Raw genomic sequence first — 18,769 nt, forward strand, 5'->3', positions numbered from 1 at the left:
CAATATTAAATAAACATGAAAACTAGTTGAATCTGAGTGTGTGAGCTCAGGACCAACTGTATTCTAAAAGGACGAAAGCACAAAATCTGAAATGTCAATCACCGCTTCCCAGGGCTTCGGGCAGATGGAAAGAAGGCCATTCATATGCCCTGTTCATGTCAACAGTCAGACACTTCCAAGTATTGTCACTTCCTTTTCAACAACCAAAGTGCGTCATCAGGAATGTCACAACTATTCTCTCATTAGACAGAAAAAACATGTAAACAGTAGTCTTGAAACTACACTTATGAACCATAGTGACTTCCATAATCTCTGGACCATCTCCAACACAAATCACCACCGAGTGAAAACTTGAGGACTCCGATCTAGAGAGGTAGTGATAAGTGAGATGAGCAAAGCCTTTGTGGGAACACATTTAAAAAGGAACATGCTGTGAAATGTGAAACTCAAAAACATCTGTTACTTGGGTTATGGATGTCAGGTGTGAGCCTTCAATCTTCCTTCTTGCTGCTATGGTGCACCCCATTGCCATAGTGAACACCATTGGAGACCCCGTTGGCATGGTGAACACCGTTGGAGACCCTGTTGGCATGGTGAACACCGTTGGAGACGCCATTGGCATGATGAACACCATTGGAGATGCCATTGGCATGGTGAACATTGGAGACGCCATTGGCATGGTGAACATTGGAGACGCCATTGGCATGGCGAACACCGTTGGAGATCCCGTTGGCATGGTGAACACCGTTGGAGATCCCGTTGGCATGGTGAACACCGTTACCATTCTGTTCGCTCTTCTTCTGCATGCCCTTGGGGAGCCTCTGGCCCTTGGTGTAAGCATGGTACCAGAAGTTGAGAAATAGAAGTAGGAACACCAGCCCATAGAGACCGATGATGTAGAGGAAGACTGGGCACTTGTATGGGCAGTCCTTCATAAAGAAGAACTGACCAATGTGAATGGTCACAATCACAAACTGAACCTGCAAAGAAAAAAACAACAAAAAGCTACTTAGTACATCAGCATAATTTGCAACTAAACACAGGCCACAATGAATGCAGCTGCAGACTTACAAGTATTTGAATATAGCTTAATGTTGCCAAATTAACACATACCAGCTGAATGGTGGTCATGTACTTTTTCCACCACAGGTACTTCTGATAGGCGGGTCCCAGCGCAGACAGGGTGTAGTAGGAGTACATGATGACATGGACGCAGCAGTTGAGCAAGGCATGGAACGTTCCCAGTCCACCGGCAGAAAACTTCACTCCAAACCACCAGGTGAAGGCCATGATGGAGTGATGATAGACATGAAGGAAGGTCACCTGGCAGTTCTTTTTACGGAGGATGAAGAAGACCTAAAAAGGAGAAACAGGAGTTTTATTTAGTTTAGATAAATGTGATCCTAAAGCAGTCATCCAAGTTGTATAATATTCAAATGTTTTAGATTTTACTCAAGAACTTTGACAGGCGACTTACTGTGTCCAACATCTCGATGAACTTTGAGATGTAGTACAGCCAGCAGGTCCCTGCCATCTGCAGTGAACAGTACCATCATTTGGTCATTTGAATTAAAAGATCGTCAATTTACATGAGCAAAATGAGGCAAATGTTGAGTTGAAATAGCTGCATACCCTGACAGCCAGAGGAGAGTTGGAGTAGTCAACGAGGTCACAGCGGTAGGAGTAGCCATTGGCCCAGCCAGACATCAGGAACTAAGGGAAATGGTCAAATGTTGCCAGACAAGTCAAAATCTAATCCTAAGGATATTTTAGGAGCAAACAGCTCATTCCTTGAGCCCTTATTTTGTCAGTTAAGGCTGTGATACTGTAAAAAGCAAAAAGTTGAACGAGGCATCCTAGTGCTAAGAATTAATCTGGTTCTCAAAATGAGCCCTACTATGAGCCATAATGTGTAGCAAGTATGGAGTTAGTATGTCCATGGCATAGTTAGTATGTCCATGGCATAGTTAGTATGTCCATGCAGGCATAAAGGCATGTTTAGTATTGCACCCACCTCATAGATCATGTAGAGGGAAAAGCCCACTACACTGATGTTGTACACAAGCATGAGCTCCTTGAGGTGGAAGGGTTTCCGGTTTTCCATCAGCCGAGGCCCCAGCGTGGTGACAAAGTAAATGTAAGCCAAAATGATGAGGGTTTGAGGGAATGGAGACGACATCAAGTACCAGTCTTCAACTCTGGGGTCTGAGGGGGGGGGGGGGGGGGTTAGTCTGCAAGTTTCAACCCCCAGATTCAAACCAGTTGCATCCCACACATTTCACAACCTAGTGTGATTCATATGAACGACTCACACATGAAGAAAACACTGAATGAACTTACCAGCCTTTGTGATGAGCTCATTATAGAGTCGGACTGCTCTTGAGATTATAGAGTCTCTTGAGATTATAGAGTCAAACGCCATTATTCTTGTAAGACCTACAAGAGATATGCAAACAGTTAAAACCATGCTCAAATTGAAAAAGCTTTCAATGCGTTTCCATTTGAAAAGCATTTGAGTCAATCACATTTTCTGATATTCCCTTGAAACAAGTCACATTCTAAACAACCCTGTACAGTTAACATTAAGCTCAGGTTTTTGCCCCAAAATCAATAGCCATGCCAGTTTGCAGTTTTCATTAGCATGCATTTCATTAATTAGGCCACACTTTTGCCAAGGAATTTGTATATTGAATAACTTCTTACATACAACTGACAATATTATAGGCTAATAAAATAATGTGTTCTACCTATACCAATAAAACACTTTTACCAAATATGTAACGGGATGTAGAAAAGCAAAACAAGAGAAAAGGGAAAGTTAAAAATTCTTAGCTACAACAAAAAGCTTAAGGCAAACAGTTGTGTCCTGCCTTAACGTTTACACAAGGTTGGTCCACCCCACCCATTCACCCCACCCATTCACCCCAACCATTCACCCCACCCATTCCTCCCAGCCTGCTTGGAAATCCAAACAATCAACTTGAGCCAGCGACAGGAGGGAAACAAATGTGATCGATGTTGTTCTACGAAAATAACCTCCATGACCCTCATGTCCTACATGGACACCCTTAACGAAAACATGATAGTAGCGTAGCCCATCTTTGAATAAGACTTAAAATATATACATATATATATATAAAATAAGACAAATCGCTTCAAAATAGGCCATTGGGGTTAATCCTCTTTTAAACAAAAAGCGGTTTTATAGAAAAGAAGGGGGAACAAATCCACAAACCTGTGAATGACGCTATGATTTCCCTTCTTTTCCATCTACACTCCTCAACCTGTCGAAATCACTCACCTGGCGCTGATGCACAGAAGCCTTTTAACCACTTTGTACAGGAATCCCCGCCCACGGTCGTGTGAGGTGAGGGTGGGGCCGCAGAAACTTATCCAGCAATCACCGAAACTCCGCTGTTAAGTGAATTTGTTTTGTGTTAAAAGTCAATGCATAGGCTAAGATAAAGATAAGACAAAGATTGTAGCAACTGGTGAATTGATAGGTGTGAAAAAAACGCGCAGTTGGATGTAGCCTAAAGGAGGTTTGATATAAATAACAGATGAATACAAAACTATTTGTATGACCGTATTCAGCATTTTGATCATCTACACCATATAGGTTAATTGGTATATTGATGACAATTTGGATATTGATGACAAAGTAGCCTATGTTTTTATAGTTTACATATTGCACATGATATTTAAAGTATGTGCTCAAATAGTGAGAATTCAGTTTCATCATAGGAGGTAGTGGAGAAATTACAGCAAGGTTGGAAAATGCACTAGAGTAGTCAGCATAAAACAGAGGAAGAACAGGGAATATATACATCCATATGTACAGCAGTATAGCATAGAACATAGAATGTACACAAAATATGTACATACATACATCCAGTCTGTATAAAAATATATGTTTAGTGATACATATATGTACATACTGTATCTCAGGCAGTGTTATACAGTCTGATGGCCATTGGCACAAAGGAACAAATACTTGCACAAATACTTAGATTCCTGTGTAAGTTATTAGAGGGAATGTTGTCAAACTTGAGCAGCAAGTGGCTGAGTTGAGACCCTATTGAGACGAGAAGTGAGAATGGTCAAATTCACTCCCTGTTTCGCTGCCTTGGGTACCACCCTATGGTAGAGAAATTGGTATTATTCCTCCCATCTCCTCCTCCCAGTATCCCACTCTCTAGATACCCCTAGTATCCCCTCTCATTGAACAAAAAAAGTACAAATACATCCCCAATCAATTTACTGTAGTAAAATACCAAGATCTTGGAAAGACTGTACGGGGGGATAATGAATAAATACTATAAACATTATTGGTGTTTTATCACACTTTATTCAAACTCAAAACAGAAACATCAGCATTCATGTGTTGTTGCTCATGACAGCATGGTTGAGAACTTTCTGATGGAAATAAACAAAGCAGTCCTTGTAGTAGAACCGTGGTACAGTGGTTGAGTAACCTGACTTCCTTCTGCATTCCTTACAATGATGTCATTCCAAAGATTGTAGTTCACCCAGAGTGCGACCTCAGTGTCAAAACAAAAATATAACTCAAGGATTGCATAAGACAACCTGTCATTCTTTATGGAATGTTAAAAAGCCATTGCAGAATATTCTACCTTCTGTAAGAATTTACTCTTACACTGTCAATGATGTTGTCAAGGCGATTCAGCTCATTCATATCCAACAGCCATATGGAGCAATGGCAAATAGTAAGAGGTAGGAAGCCCTTTAATATCTAATGAGTCAGATAAGGGTACACTGACAGCCATTACTACAGTACAGTATTAGTAGGCTACACACACGATAGTCAGACCTGTCATGAAACTGAATGACATCTTGAACACAGTCTTATTGTTAGTTCAGTTGATTCTTCTTTGTTGGTACAGTTTGATCTGTGTGGGTGGACATTCAAGGGAAAAGTAATGCCTTGTTGTTGACATGTTGGCCTTAAGTGGGAAGTATTATAAGTATTGTGTGGTCTGTTTCAAATTTTTGATAGCATAGTGAGACCAGTAAGATTACAGTCTGTGCTTCCCATCTGGAAAAGCACATTCATTATACTTTTTCCAATGTTTCAACTGCCCCATTAACTTCCATTTTAGCCGAGTGTATGTTTGCAGAACAAATGTAGCTAGCTCAATACTGCATGGAAATTATAGTCTCTACGTGTCAGGTTCATGTAAGAGAGACCGAGAATAGGCCCTATAGTCCAAAATAGTCAACTATCCTTAAATGAGATTTGACAGAAGAAGGTGAACTTTCATCAATTCCTTTGAGGAGAGTGAATGAATTCAGTAACATCTACACAGTCAGCAGCTATGTGAACCCTGATGAGTTGTTAATGAGGGTTAGATGATCACCCAGGCCAGTACTGTCACCAAGAATGTACTATGGAGGGTTGTGGTTGTTTGCTGCTCAAAGTATTCTCTCTGACTAACAGACAGACAGGTCCTGCCAGTGAACATCTAGAAAGACAGTTCTTAGTTAGTTAGCATGTGATGGTGCACACCCCACCCATCACACACACAAACTCTATACACACTCACATACACACACACACACACACACACACACACACACACACACACACACACACACACACACACACTAATGGCACTGCCTTCCTCTGATTTAATTACAATTTCAATATAAACCCTGGCTTATTATATTCTGCTTGAAGGGATCCACATCCATGCACTTTCACCCAGAGATACAAAGATAAACAGTATGAAATATGCTGTGTTGTTCTCCTTATGTTTAGACATGATTAACAGATCCAGTTCTACCGGCTCAGCTTTCACCGGAACGGAGACAAATATGTTAAGTTGCAACACCACTGTAGAATTCCAGGCTGCGTTTTCAAATCACTCATCATCTAAACACCCTCTGCATTTATGGGAATTAGCCTTGGAGTACAGTTAACTCCAAAAGCATTGTTTAGTGACACGTTTTGTGTTATTTTTTATGTATACTTCTGTTTAGGTTAGAAATTATACACTGACTACAGCGTTAAAGTACATATAATTTGAGGGTACCATTTAGAAATGAAAGCCTTTTTTATACATAGAGTATCAAAAGTATTTGAACAGATTAACTTTATGAATAATAAAGTGGTCATGTTTAGTACATGAGCTCTTATTCTTTGCACACAATAACTGCCTGAAGTCTGTGACCCATAGACATCACCAGATGCTGGGTGTGGACCCTGGTCATGCACTGCTAGGCATGTTCTGCAGCAATTGACCTCCGATGCATTTAAAGACATTTGGTGGTAGAGTGAACGGGTTGCTGTACACTTCAGAATTCATCCTGCTGCTGTCAACACTGGTAACATTTTCAGTGAAGGTTGCAATCGGACGATTTGCAAGCCAGTTCCACTAGCAACCATGTCCAATATATCATAACAATTCTGTCTCTATGTTTCATACATCAGAGGATGTGCTTTGGGCCATTTGGCAACTATACTATTTCTGCTTTCTTTCACTCTTCTACAATTTCACGTTCTTCTCCTCTGTCCATGAGTGGGATGTATGCTTGTGCAAACCTCAACAGGCTCATGGGTGACGGAAATGGGCGTGGCAAAACGGCTCAAGAGCGCCCCCTGGAAAATTTTAAATGGCGAGCCCCACCTTTCAGTTTGATGTAGGCAAACGAAATTCAGTGGGCATATATAGTTCACCGAGACACACCAAAATGTCTCTTGGAGCTATACCCAACATCCAACAGGAAGTCCGCCATTTTGCTCTTAATGTGCCATTTTTTCCTTGTTTTTACCATTTCCATGCCTCGTACTTTAACGAACTCCTCTTACAGATTTCATCCGATCAACTTCATATTCGGTCGGCTTCATCTTAAGACCTTTGTGATAAAAAAAAAAAGAGTTTTTCTAGGCTATAATACTCTATAATATGTAGGCTAATTATAGATCTTGTTGCGAGTCGGTTACTTTTAGGCCTATGTTGCTAGCACAAGCCCAGAAATCAGTCTTGTCGCAGCGTTCTGGCATTAAAGCACCTATACGCTACTGCTAACATTAAATTATGTTGTACTAGCGGGACTACATCCAAAATATATCATTCATATATGATTTAGCCTATATCAAATCATCATTGATCACAGAAGGGCCCTCTGTTCAGGCCAGTAGGGGTCCTCGTTCGCAAAATATAGAATCATGACGTCAGTTACCGGAAGAAGAAGAAAGGTAAACACGAAGCAGGAAGAAGCTCTCTGTCCTGAAAATGTTTCTATCGAAATCAGTTTGGTTTTTGGGAGTCCTGTCAATATCATTTTTTTGTTGTATGTCATGGAAACACTCCATAGTTGGTAAGGTTTCATTATAATATTCTGTTGTGTCGTGCAATGCCGTTTTCCTTGCTTGAATGACGTTTTTTATTTGGTCTATGTCCATTTCATGTAAGCTATAGACTTATAGTAATAATATTCCTCCATACAGTCCTACAAACAGTAGTAGGCTAGTGGCCTACGACTTGCTTTTTGTTTTAATGCTTTTAATTTGTCCTGCCTTTTGTTTTAAATGTCTATAATGTCTTGCTTTTTGTTTTAATGCTTTTAATGTCTCATGTAAAGCACCTTGAATTGCCCTGTGGCTGAAATGTGCTATATAAATAAACTTGCCTTGCCTTGCCTACGTGTCAGATATCCGATACAATTTGTTTCTCCCATGTATCAAACTCTAAGGGTTTAAGGGTTTGATGGTAGCCTATGAGCTGTGTTTCCTTCTATCAGGTGTGAGAGATGCGTTGATGCTGGCGGGACGAGCAGTGCTGCTGTTGGGGCTGTCTGCCTGGATGCTGTCATTGTATCCACGCCTGAGATCTGCATTCTCTTCTAAACCACCACCATCTGAATGTAGGCTATACCATCTATCCATATGGAACAAACGACAATAACAATTGATCTGGTTTCATGGCGCGTACAACACAAAAGGCGACGCCCAGTTTCTCTCTCCTCCCCTCTCTCTTTCTCTCTCTTTCTCTCTCTGATACCATTTGTGTGACTCCTGTTGGACATGCCTTGCCTAACAATAATGAGAAACACTTGCCAGTCATTAGGAGTCATTATCTTCTCACAGTAAAGAGCCGTTATCTCTGCTCCAGATGGTGAAGATGAGGAGGGTGAGCGCAGGAGGAAGCTGGCCAGGGAGGAGCAGCAGGGGAGACTCAGGGAGAAGGTTGTCATGTCTCTGAACCGAAGACTACCCAAATATAACACACTGTTCTTTTTAAAGAGCACTGCATTCAACTTGTCCTCTCTCTCTCTCTCTCTCTCTCTCTCTCTCTCTCTCTCTCTCTCTCTCTCTCTCTCTCTCTCTCATGTGCTATTACCTTTTCCGCTCCCAGGCCCTTACTTATCAAGAGACGGTGCTGAAGCCTCGTCAGGAGGCTTCTCTCAGCAGGAAGGAGGAGCGCTTCTACCGCATGACGGGGGAGATCTGGAAACTGACTGTGGGAGAACAGCTTGGGGTGAGACTACTGTTGTTTCTCAATTGAGACATTTATTTTGTACAATTACAAAAATGGATAAAACCTCATGTTAATTATAAATAGAAAAAATCTCTCTCTATGTCTCCCTTAAATATTGTAAGAAAGATAGTGCACATGCATGTAGTTTATAAGTCTACACGTCCTGAATGTAAGTCTACATTGACTACAGTAATTTCATTCTGCCACTAGGTGGAGCCATTACACACCTCAGTCAGGTCATGGTTATACAATGTCGTTTAAGACATATTTACATATGTATCCACGTTTTATTAAATGTGTAATTTCAGGAAGGAGAATCGCCTGGACCGAGCACCCAGGAGGAAGTGAGTGGAACACCCAATCAGGAAGCAGTAAGAAGGAGGAAGCTTCCAGAGAGTTCCACAAGGGTCCATCCCAAACCAGATCCCCCACCTGAGAAGAAGGTAAAGGCTGTTTAATCATAATAGGCGTGGATTGATGGGTGACAATCGATCCATCTTATTCTCATGATGGCAATATTTTCATAACGTCATCTAATCTCAATGGGACGGTTTTGTCAAGATACTGTATTATTAAGCATAGCAGTTAAAACAGCATATCCCTGTTATGAACTGTTTCCAAGATTTGCTTTTCAGTAAAGTTATGTCCTAATTAGAAAGGATAGGTGATTAAATCTTACTCTAATTTAAGGCTTGATTGATAATTGGCTGTTATTTCTCCTCCATTCTTTCTGGCTTGACTAGATTGTAGTGTTACCAGAGGAACCTGCAGATGATGCTGAAGGGGTGAGTTCTATAAATACCATCCCTCTTTTGTCCTTTGCAGTGTCTTCTGCTCCTATGTGAATGCCTGCCTCTATGAAACGTGAAGTCAAGTGTGCCACCCTAAGTACTGCAATCAACCATGGTCTATCAGTAGCTTTTGCTTGTCAATGTACTGAGTTTTCCATTAATTAAATCAGTGTGGCATGATGTTATTTCTACAATAGCTTTAATTAAAAGTGAAACTTTTCTTAATCCTTTCCTTTGTAGGTTGTTAGGGTAGCTTTGAGGTGTCCAAGTGGAAGAACTGTCCACAGGAGATTCCTGAAATCACACAGTTCCTTGGTGAGAATAAACATGCTCATTTGCTTAAGAATAGATGAAGATGCCAACTTTTTAGCTTGGTGTTCAATTCTGTTATGGAAACATTGTTTCATAACATTTACAACATTGTTTTATAACTAGGTCTTGAATTACAAGCCTACTGCCATTATACAGTAGTAAGGGGATTAATCAAGCATGACATCGTTCAGTTACATTTGTGTGTATTGCAGATACTTTTGGACTGGTTGTGGAAGACTGGATATCACCCAACAATCTACACATTATGCACGACCTATCCAAGACAACCTCTGATCACTGGGAAAGACCTCAGCATGGAGGAAGCAGGCATTCTAACGCACACTGTGCTTAACGTTGAAGAGAAGGACCCATCTTCAACGTGAGGAACAAACTCAGTTCCGTTTTTCATTTTCAACGTGCCAAACTGAGACACACAAACCAACCTGTTTCTAGATTGTTGGTCAATTATTGATCAAAACCTTCAAATGTCTTCCCTCACACGTTATTCAGTTATACAGTATGCCATATTGCATGAATATTAGTGTAATTCCATAGCAAAGTCTACCAACTCAAATACAGTATACTCAACACATTTTGTGTAGACTTGTGGTCTCAAAACATGTATATACTTAAATTGTGCAAATGACAATTTCTGATATTTGTGAAGTTTGTTTTATTAAAGTGAGCAGATTTGTGCTGAAAACATTGCGACGACTCAATAATTTGGTGTAGTTTACGATTAAAAGTACTTTATTAGTTGAAATACATCAAAGAGGCAATCACTTCATGACAAATATACAGAGAGAACAGTGAACACAAAAACAGGAAAAGCAGAAGAGTAAGAACTTAACTTGAAGACATGAGGTCTATAACTTGAAGACATGAGGTCTATACACATGAAAGCACACACTCCCTAAAAGGAAGAGGCTTCTCCCTCGTTCTTCAGGCATCCTTTCCCAGATAGTGTGGTGTGAGGAAGAGGAGTGGGATGTCAGCTTGTGCATTTGTATAAAATAATACCAGAATTCACATGCTCGGCCTCATCAACGCAAGTATGTTATCATTTGTCCAGTGATCTTTTGAGGGGACGGGTAAAGCAACTGGTCACATTTATGCGTAGTGTACAGTCCATGAACATAAAATGAAATAAATGCAACTAGTGTACAGCAGGCAATTGCACTAAATGCTACAACAGGACACTGTGTTGCAGTACTGAGACACAGGGCAATTTGTATTTGTAGGTGTAGTACTATATGCTTATATGGCACATTTTGGTCCATGTTAGTGCTCTCGTGTTGAAACGGGTCATATGCACACTGGTATTGGGGCTTGTGGTTGCTTGCTGCAGAGGTGGTCTCCCTGCCTTCCTCCACCAGGTTGAGGGTGAGTCAGTCCCTGCCGTCCTCCACCAGGCCAGGGGGGGTTTATAGGAAGTAGTCGGGGGTGCGGCGGGTAACGTGGGGCTCTCCGCGCCGTGGTGCAGGGTCAAACTGAAGGCTGTAGGGGGCGCAACATACAACACAAACACATTAAGACCCAGAGGAAGACCTCAATTTAGGTTGACAGAACTGACAAAGTATACAGTATTACTAATTAGTAATCAGTTATGTTCTTCTAAATGTATTCAGTATTACTCATTAGTAACAGTAGTATCTCAAAGGCAAGGCAGGCATAAGCTATATAAAGATGGACAACGCTGACTTACAAAGAGTATTTTAGAGTATCATCCAATTCCATGATGGCAGCTTGGTTGCCACAGCGATAGCAGTAGTTTGGCGCACTGAAGATGGTGACAACATTTCGATCATGACACCAGTTGTACCCCTGAAAAACAAAAGTACATTTCCTTACACAGAAAAAACACTGCCTTTTGAGCAACATCACTTCACAGGTAAGGCAAGTCATGTTGCTTATGCAGTCCTGAGTTTACAACCTACATGTGGAAAGACCTTGGTCTTAAAGTATTTTACACATAAAGGTCACATTTTACAAGTAAATAAGTAAATGTTCAAGTGGTAAATGTGAATTCCAACTCTAGGGGATTTTATGTCTTATAAGTACAGGCACCCAGCTCCTCCCACTACAAAGTAGGATATAGTAATACTTATAAAACAGTATACTACAGTAAATCATTTTAGCTCAAACGTAATAGTAACCACAAACCAAACTGAGCATTGCACCTTTAGCCTGGTAAACCTGAGCCTACCACATATTTTCTTGATTTTTCTTGTGGGTAAGAATCCTCTGATACTATACTCAAGTCCATGATTGACAGCCGCTCCTGGTAGGCTGGTGGGGGCTCTGGTTGGCATCATGTCTTCGTTTGATGTTCTGATGATCAGGTATTTTATCTATGCATATGACCCAAGTCCTTGGAGTAGAATTTAATATAGCCCTGCTCAACTCCAAACAATGGGTTAGTTAAGCTGTGCAGAAGAGGGTTACCTCCATAACAAGTTGGTGGGCACGGGACACGAGGGTGAGACCGTTGGCGTGGTTGAAGGTTTCTGAGATGTCCTGTCCGAAGGTGTAGCCGGCCCCTCGGGGGGAGATGCCCCAGCCCCCGCGGTCATCTGGGTCCGACCACAGCAGGTCACACATGGGACCCTGGAATGAACACAGCGCACGCACAGTGAGACAGCACGCTTTTGTGACAATGATGCACAACATTTGATCCAACCCTCCTGTGGACATGGAAGTGTTGGACAGATAGTAGGCCTAATTTTACCTTATCTGAGAGACTGGGTGTAATTTCCATCAAATGGTTTTTAATATATTCTTCAGATCAAATTATTTCATACCTACACAAGTCTCAAGGGCACAGAGCCAGTTTCTACACCCCCCCCCCCCCCCCACCCAAACTGATCAAATCAAACTTTATTTGTATAGCACATTTCATACACAGAGGCAACACAATATGCTTTACAAAGAACAATGGGGGGTGGGGGGGTGGGCATAGGTCCCACCCCTACATATTCCAGAGGGAAGCAAAAAAAACAGTTCACCCGGAAATGCCCCCTGCACTATGCTAACCTATTTGTCATGTGTGCGCGTGTAATCTACAGGACAGGAACGGAGGACCGTGTGTGTGTGTGTGTGTGTGTGTGTGTGTGTGTGTGCGACAGGACCAGAGGGGCATGACTAGGCTGCCCTACAGTGCTCATATCTCCTGGTCTAATATCTCCCGGGCTGACTGAACTGACCTCGTGCGGAACCTCCTGCAGGCGGTCCAGGGCTCGGATGTGATCCAGCGTGTCTATTGATGGAGACAGGCCACCATGCAGACAGAAGATCTACGGGAAGGGGGAAGAGGATAGATTACTTCTGGGAAGAAAGGATCACTTACAAAAAGGGAGCCACCATTGATTTTTGTAGTCAATACATTGCTACTGTCTACCATTATCACACTAGTACTGGCAGACCACGACTTCTATTGAAACCACAACCGTAAATGATCAGGTAACTGACTTGTGTAGGCAGTAGCTTCTTTGGCATTCACACAGTACGAGGAACTGTAATACCACATAATACAACCGTTAAAGAGCCAAGCAGTGTTCTGAACCTGTTCATCGACCAGCGCCGTCAGTGGGAGATAGTCAAACAGGTCTGTGAAGTATTTCCACACGTTGGCGTTGCCGTATTTCCTCAGGCACTCGTCGTAGAAGCCGTACACCTGTGTGATCTGTCTGCTCTCGTGGTTCCCCCGCAATATCGTGATTCGCTTTTGGTAACGAACCTGTGGGCATCATTGAAACAGGCGTCAAGCCATTCTTAACTACATTGGAAAAACACAAGGTGGTGCTGAGGTTATTTTGAAGTTCACTCACATGTTGGAAATGGAAATGGAAGAGGCTAACAGTGAGGGAAAAACAGTTGGCCCTTGATCATTCGACAGTCCCTTTGGAACTAGCTTCCAGAGCTACACCTCAAAAGTTCCAAAACAATGAATCCGTTTTGACATTGACATTAACAGCAGTACCATAGTGTGTCACATACTGGTTTGAGCATGACTGTGAACTGGCCCACTTACAGCTCGTCAGTGTGAGAGGCCCTGTCAGCAATACTGCGTCAGCTCAGGAATTTATCGAGTCAACAGAAACCAGTGACCACTTCCTTTTACAAGGCCTCCTTAGATAACAGGCTCTCTGACAATATTGTATCCCGCACGGCAAAACGAATGGGCAAAAGCAAAGCCAGACAGGAAGAACTCACAGGGTGGATGTTATTTTTTTTGTGTGAAATTATGCTGACATCTATTAGGATTCAGCCAGCCTCTTAATGAGAAACATCAAAGTAACATTGATTGCCACTGACTTCCGTCAGAGTGCAGAGCTGGGGTTCAAAGGTCACGTACCTTCAATGCTACGAGCAGTGAAACTGTTTCCACCGAGTAGTAGCCTCTGTCCACATAGTCCCCCATGAACAGGTAGTTGGTGTCAGGCGACTTCCCCCCGATCCTAAAGAGCTCCATGAGGTCGTGGAACTGTCCGTGGACATCGCCACACACCGTCACTGGACAGCGCACCTCCTGAACATTAGACTCCTTGGTCAGTATCTCCTTGGCCTACAGGGGGAAGGAACATTAAGTTGAAACCAGTTAATCTCAGAGGTGTAAAGTCTCAACAAAAAAAACATAACACACAAGCGCTGTTAAAAATACATTACATAACTGCGTGAAAGTTTTTTGATTTGTTTCAATACTAGGTCTCTTCATTCAGAAATATAGCCTAGATAACGTAATTCCTTCCAGGCCTTAAGCTTCAGATATACTGTTAATGGCACTTCTGACTGAGCTAGTAAACAGATAGGATTGTATCATTTAACGATGCTGAATGATGCGATACTGTCACCAATACCTGTTTTTTTATTTTTTATTAAATGCCATTGACTAAAATGACTCAACAGACCTCACAAAATTCATTCCATGCTGCCTGTTAAAAAAAAAAGCCTTGGCTTCTAATTCCTTCAAATGACTCCTACATGTTTACACTTGCTTCACAAAGGGGCGATACACCCTTGATGGGGGACAACATGTTTAATGAGCGCTTGTGCAATTAGGCCTAATTAACATTCAGGGTGGGACTGTGAATATGATGCCCATTTCATATTTCAACACAACTGTGCATTGCAATAGGACTGAATCTACTCAGTGAATGACTGGTGGTGGTTAAATAAACGCAAACTCTACGTTCAACGTTATCTAGTAGGACACTAAATTAATTGGCATGATTCAGGTTAGCTAGCTGCGTATGGGGTGGCCCTTATCAAACAAATGTCTAGTATTGGCAATGCTGGCACTATTTTTATTGCTGTTATTGTTACACATAGTCCTGTATGTTTTATTGTAATTCTGTCCTGTTGTTTGTAACTTAGTGTAACGAGTGCTGAATGATTGTGAACAGGTCACACTTGAAAATGAGTCCTCTGAACTCAACGTGTTTTTTTTACCTGTATAAATAAAGGTTAAATAAATAAAGCTAGCGTTAGGGCTAGGCTGATACAGTATAACATGTGTTTAGCTAGTTAGCTAGTTTTCCTGAGCACGGCCTAGTGCGTCATGCTAGCCTCAGCGTTTCATTACAAGTTAGCTAGCCTAACGTAAGCAGGCTAGTTAGACTTAGCTAGTGCTAGCCAGCAGGTTAGTTAGACTTAGCTAGTGCTAGCCAGCAGGTTAGTTAGCTTAGCTAGTACTAGCCAGCAGGTTAGTTAGACTTAGCTAGTGCTAGCCAGCAGGTTAGTTAGACTTAGCTAGTGCTAGCTAGCAGGTTAGTTAGACTTAGCTAGTGCTAGCTAGCAGGTTAGTTAGACTAAGCTAGTGCTAGCCAGCAGGTTAGTTAGACTTAGCTAGTGCTAGCCAGCAGGTTAGTTAGACTTAGCTAGTGCTAGCCAGCAGGTTAGTTAGACTTAGCTAGTGCTAGCTAGCAGGTTAGTTAGACTTAGCTAGTGCTAGCTAGCAGGTTAGTTAGACTAAGCTAGTGCTAGTGCTAGCCAGCAGGTTAGTTAGACTTAGCTAGTGCTAGCCAGCAGGTTAGTTAGACTTAGCTAGTGCTAGCCAGCAGGTGAGTTAGACTTAGCTAATGCTAGCCAGCAGGTTAGATAGACTTAGCTAGTACTAGCCAGCAGGTTAGTTAGACTTAGCTAGTGCTAGGGTTAGTTAGCTTAGCTAGTGCTAGGGTTAGTTAGCTTAGCTAGTGCTAGCTAGCAGGTTAGTTAGCTTAGCTAGTGCTAGCCAGCAGGTTAGTTAGACTTAGCTAGTGCTAGCCAGCAGGTTAGTTAGACTTAGCTAGTGCTAGCCAGCAGGTAAGTTAGACTTAGCTAGTGCTAGGGTTAGTTAGCTTAGCTAGTGCTAGGGTTAGTTAGCTTAGCTAGTGCTAGCTAGCAGGTTAGTTAGACTTAGCTAGTGCTAGCCAGCAGGTTAGTTAGCCTTAGCTAGTACTAGCCAGCAGGTTAGTTAGCTTAGCTAGTGCTAGCCAGCAGGTTAGTTAGCTTAGCTAGTGCTAGCCAGCAGGTTAGTTAGCTTAGCTAGTGCTAGCCAGCAGGTTAGTTAGCTTAGCTAGTGCTAGGGTTAGTTAGCTTAGCTAGTGCTAGGGTTAGTTAGCTTAGCTAGTGCTAGCCAGCAGGTTAGTTAGCTTAGCTAGTGCTAGCTAGCAGGTTAGTTAGCTTAGCTAGTGCTAGCCAGCAGGTTAGTTAGCTTAGCTAGTGCTAGCTAGCAGGTTAGTTAGCCTTAGCTAGTGCTAGCCAGCAGGTTAGTTAGCTTAGCTAGTGCTAGCTAGCAGGTTAGTTAGCCTTAGCTAGTGCTAGCTAGCAGGTTAGTTAGCCTTAGCTAGTGCTAGCTAGCAGGTTAGTTAGCTTAGCTAGTGCTAGCCAGCAGGTTAGTTAGCTTAGCTAGTGCTAGCTAGCAGGTTAGTTAGCCTTAGCTAGTGCTAGCCAGCAGGTTAGTTAGCTTAGCTAGTGCTAGCTAGCAGGTTAGTTAGCCTTAGCTAGTGCTAGCTAGCAGGTTAGTTAGCCTTAGCTAGTGCTAGCCAGCAGGTTAGTTAGCTTAGCTAGTGCTAGCCAGCAGGTTAGTTAGACTTAGCTAGTGCTAGCCAGCAGGTTAGTTAGACTTAGCTAGTGCTAGCTAGCAGGTTAGTTAGCCTTAGCTAGTGCTAGCCAGCAGGTTAGTTAGCTTAGCTAGTGCTAGCCAGCAGGTTAGTTAGACTTAGCTAGTGCTAGCCAGCAGGTTAGTTAGACTTAGCTAGTGCTAGCTAGCAGGTTAGTTAGCTTAGCTAGTGCTAGCCAGCAGGTTAGTTAGCTTAGCTAGTGCTAGCTAGCAGGTTAGTTAGCTTAGCTAGTGCTAGCCAGCAGGTTAGTTAGCCTTAGCTAGTGCTAGCCAGCAGGTTAGTTAGCTTAGCTAGTGCTAGTTAGCTAGTGCTAGTTAGCTAGTGCTAGCCAGCAGGTTAGTTAGCTTAGCTAGTGCTAGTTAGCTAGTGCTAGCCAGCAGGTTAGTTAGCTTAGCTAGTGCTAGCCAGCAGGTTAGTTAGCCTTAGCTAGTGCTAGTTAGCTAGTGCTAGCAGGTTAGTTAGCTTAGCTAGTGCTAGCAGGTTAGCTAGCTGGTTCTTCTCACCTTCTCGCAGAGCGTCCTGACTTGGTTCTCAGAAAGCTGTTTGCATTCGTTCAGCTGTTCGACCCACTGGTCCAGTTCCTTGGTGAACACTTTCTCGTCCATCTTCAAATCGGGTGTGGACGTGATAGCTACGTTATAACTTACGCGATTTAAACTCGTTAGCTCGTTTATTTCTCTCAACTCTCGTCGCAGTCTGATAGAGCTAGCTCGCTAACGGCTAGCTAGGCTAGGCTAGCTACCCAAAGCTACAAGCTAACCCTAGTTCACGTTAGCTAGGCTACCTAACCATGTAACAAGCTGCGTAGCACTATCTATCTAGCTTAATTAGGAGGAGATATCCACCATTTAACAGTTTATACTATAATACAATGTGACCGAAAGGGAGGCCCCTGTTTTCCCTCTTCCCTCTCTCCCCCGGCCTGAGACCTTCCAAGAGGAAACTCTCCGCCGTGTAATGGCCGCTCTGTGTGTTCTTCTTCTCTCAGTTGATTGGCGGATTGCGCACCAACGTTAAAGGTGCATAGCGCCACCTACCGTACCGGAGTGTGCCTATCACGGCAGATAAACAATAGCATCCAGCTGCAGCTGGACAATTCTCCACATAACCAGGCCAGGGGCCTCATTTATCATTGTGCATACACCCTTTTTCATTTACACCTGATTTTTGTACTTGCTTTTCTCCGCAAATAATGTGATGTATCATGACAAAAGTCGATGGGAAATATTGTATTTATATCTCACAATATTTCCCATTGTGTTTTGGCATGATACATCACATTATTTGCAGAGAAAAGCACCCCAGGTCCAGCCCAAGCCCCCAGGATCTGCTTGGCGCATTGAAGCCACCATGGGCTTTCAGGCCAAGCCCGGTATTGCAAGTCACGTGACGGCATGCGGCCCAAGAACCTTATTTCCCATGGTTTGTGGATTATGATAGATAGGGCTAGAAAAGGAAAACAAAATTTTTCTGGGTATCATTCAGCATCAGAGACCAATCTAATCAATATAAACTTTTAATTCAATTGGTTTTTTTTGTTTTTGAAGCCACCAATACCTGTATCGAGCCCATTTGAAACATGTGCTGTGAACGAGCCTCGGGACGCTGGGCGCGCGTTCATGAGTCCTGCGAGCTCGGCGGAAAACACGTCACCATAGGAAGACCCGCCCTACTCTGCCTCTGATTGGATAGGAAGTCATGTAATGACGTCGGCTAACATTTGCTATGCTTTTAGCAATGAAGCTGCTACGATCATGCTAATCATAGATATGAACGTATGTCTATGATGCAAATGATCATGACATGTGGTTACTTGAGGACATCGTTGGAAAAGATCTAGAGGGTAAGTGGGTCAATGTTGAATAACTTAGCTAACATTATCTAATGTTACATTTCTTTATATTAACGTCAACTATATTGATAGGCTAGGTAGCTATGCTAACGGTAGCATTTTTATATAGCTTCTATAACATCCAGGGACAAAAAAGCTGTTTTAAACTCACACATTCAGCATTGGGAGACAAACTCTTCAACCACTAGGCCACAGGAGCTCTTGAAAATCAAT

General features: G+C 42.5%; 3 protein-coding genes across 4 annotated transcripts; 1 reads left to right on the forward strand and 2 right to left on the reverse strand.

Annotated features, from left to right (window-relative positions):
* Nucleotides 1-491: 491 nt before the first annotated feature.
* Nucleotides 492-2,179, reverse strand: LOC311312634 (very long chain fatty acid elongase 7-like; the record flags this gene model as incomplete). Its single annotated transcript, XM_084442597.1, has 5 exons — nt 492-980; nt 1,114-1,356; nt 1,478-1,534; nt 1,633-1,713; nt 2,015-2,179. The coding sequence occupies 5 exons, from the start codon at nt 2,177-2,179 to the stop codon at nt 492-494; spliced, it is 1,035 nt and encodes a 344-aa protein (XP_084298723.1).
* Nucleotides 2,180-7,214: 5,035 nt separating this feature from the next.
* ubxn8 (UBX domain protein 8) lies at nt 7,215-10,266 on the forward strand. The gene is made up of 8 exons (XM_084441630.1): nt 7,215-7,341; nt 7,765-7,887; nt 8,136-8,209; nt 8,379-8,501; nt 8,810-8,944; nt 9,245-9,286; nt 9,533-9,607; nt 9,817-10,266. The coding sequence occupies exons 1-8, from the start codon at nt 7,257-7,259 to the stop codon at nt 9,985-9,987; spliced, it is 828 nt and encodes a 275-aa protein (XP_084297756.1). The 5' UTR covers nt 7,215-7,256; the 3' UTR covers nt 9,988-10,266.
* Nucleotides 10,267-10,341: 75 nt separating this feature from the next.
* ppp2cb (protein phosphatase 2, catalytic subunit, beta isozyme) lies at nt 10,342-17,642 on the reverse strand. Of its 2 annotated transcripts, XM_084442102.1 has the most exons (8): nt 17,457-17,642; nt 17,208-17,380; nt 13,959-14,168; nt 13,167-13,340; nt 12,808-12,897; nt 12,050-12,211; nt 11,310-11,428; nt 10,342-11,101 (listed from the first exon to the last, which is right to left on the reverse strand). In XM_084442102.1, exons 2-8 carry the CDS (start codon nt 17,307-17,309, stop codon nt 11,029-11,031), a joined length of 930 nt encoding a protein of 309 aa, XP_084298228.1. In that variant the 5' UTR covers nt 17,310-17,380; nt 17,457-17,642; the 3' UTR covers nt 10,342-11,028. The 2 variants fall into 2 exon arrangements, with proteins under 2 accessions (XP_084298228.1, XP_084298227.1); XM_084442101.1 differs by having other exon boundaries at nt 17,208-17,642.
* Nucleotides 17,643-18,769: the final 1,127 nt, after the last annotated feature.

The sequence above is a fragment of the Borostomias antarcticus genome (genome assembly GCF_949987555.1).
Source record: "Borostomias antarcticus genome assembly, chromosome: 8".
Lineage (NCBI taxonomy): Eukaryota > Metazoa > Chordata > Actinopteri > Stomiiformes > Stomiidae > Borostomias > Borostomias antarcticus.

What these genes read in the sequence shown, in the direction of transcription:
- ppp2cb (XM_084442102.1), bottom strand. Translation starts at nt 17,309, where the DNA reads ATGGACGAGAAAGTGTTCACCAAGGAACTGGACCAGTGGGTCGAACAG. An exon ending in TCAGGACGCTCTGCGAGAAG is followed by an intron (nt 14,169 to 17,207) that starts GTGAGAAGAACC and finishes TTCCCCCTGTAG; the next exon opens with GCCAAGGAGATACTGACCAA. An exon ending in CCCACCAACTTGTTATGGAG is followed by an intron (nt 11,429 to 12,049) that starts GTAACCCTCTTC and finishes TTTGTTTTTCAG; the next exon opens with GGGTACAACTGGTGTCATGA.
- ubxn8 (XM_084441630.1), top strand. Translation starts at nt 7,257, where the DNA reads ATGTTTCTATCGAAATCAGTTTGGTTTTTGGGAGTCCTGTCAATATCA. An exon ending in CTGTGGGAGAACAGCTTGGG is followed by an intron (nt 8,502 to 8,809) that starts GTGAGACTACTG and finishes GTGTAATTTCAG; the next exon opens with GAAGGAGAATCGCCTGGACC. An exon ending in TGAAATCACACAGTTCCTTG is followed by an intron (nt 9,608 to 9,816) that starts GTGAGAATAAAC and finishes TGTGTATTGCAG; the next exon opens with ATACTTTTGGACTGGTTGTG.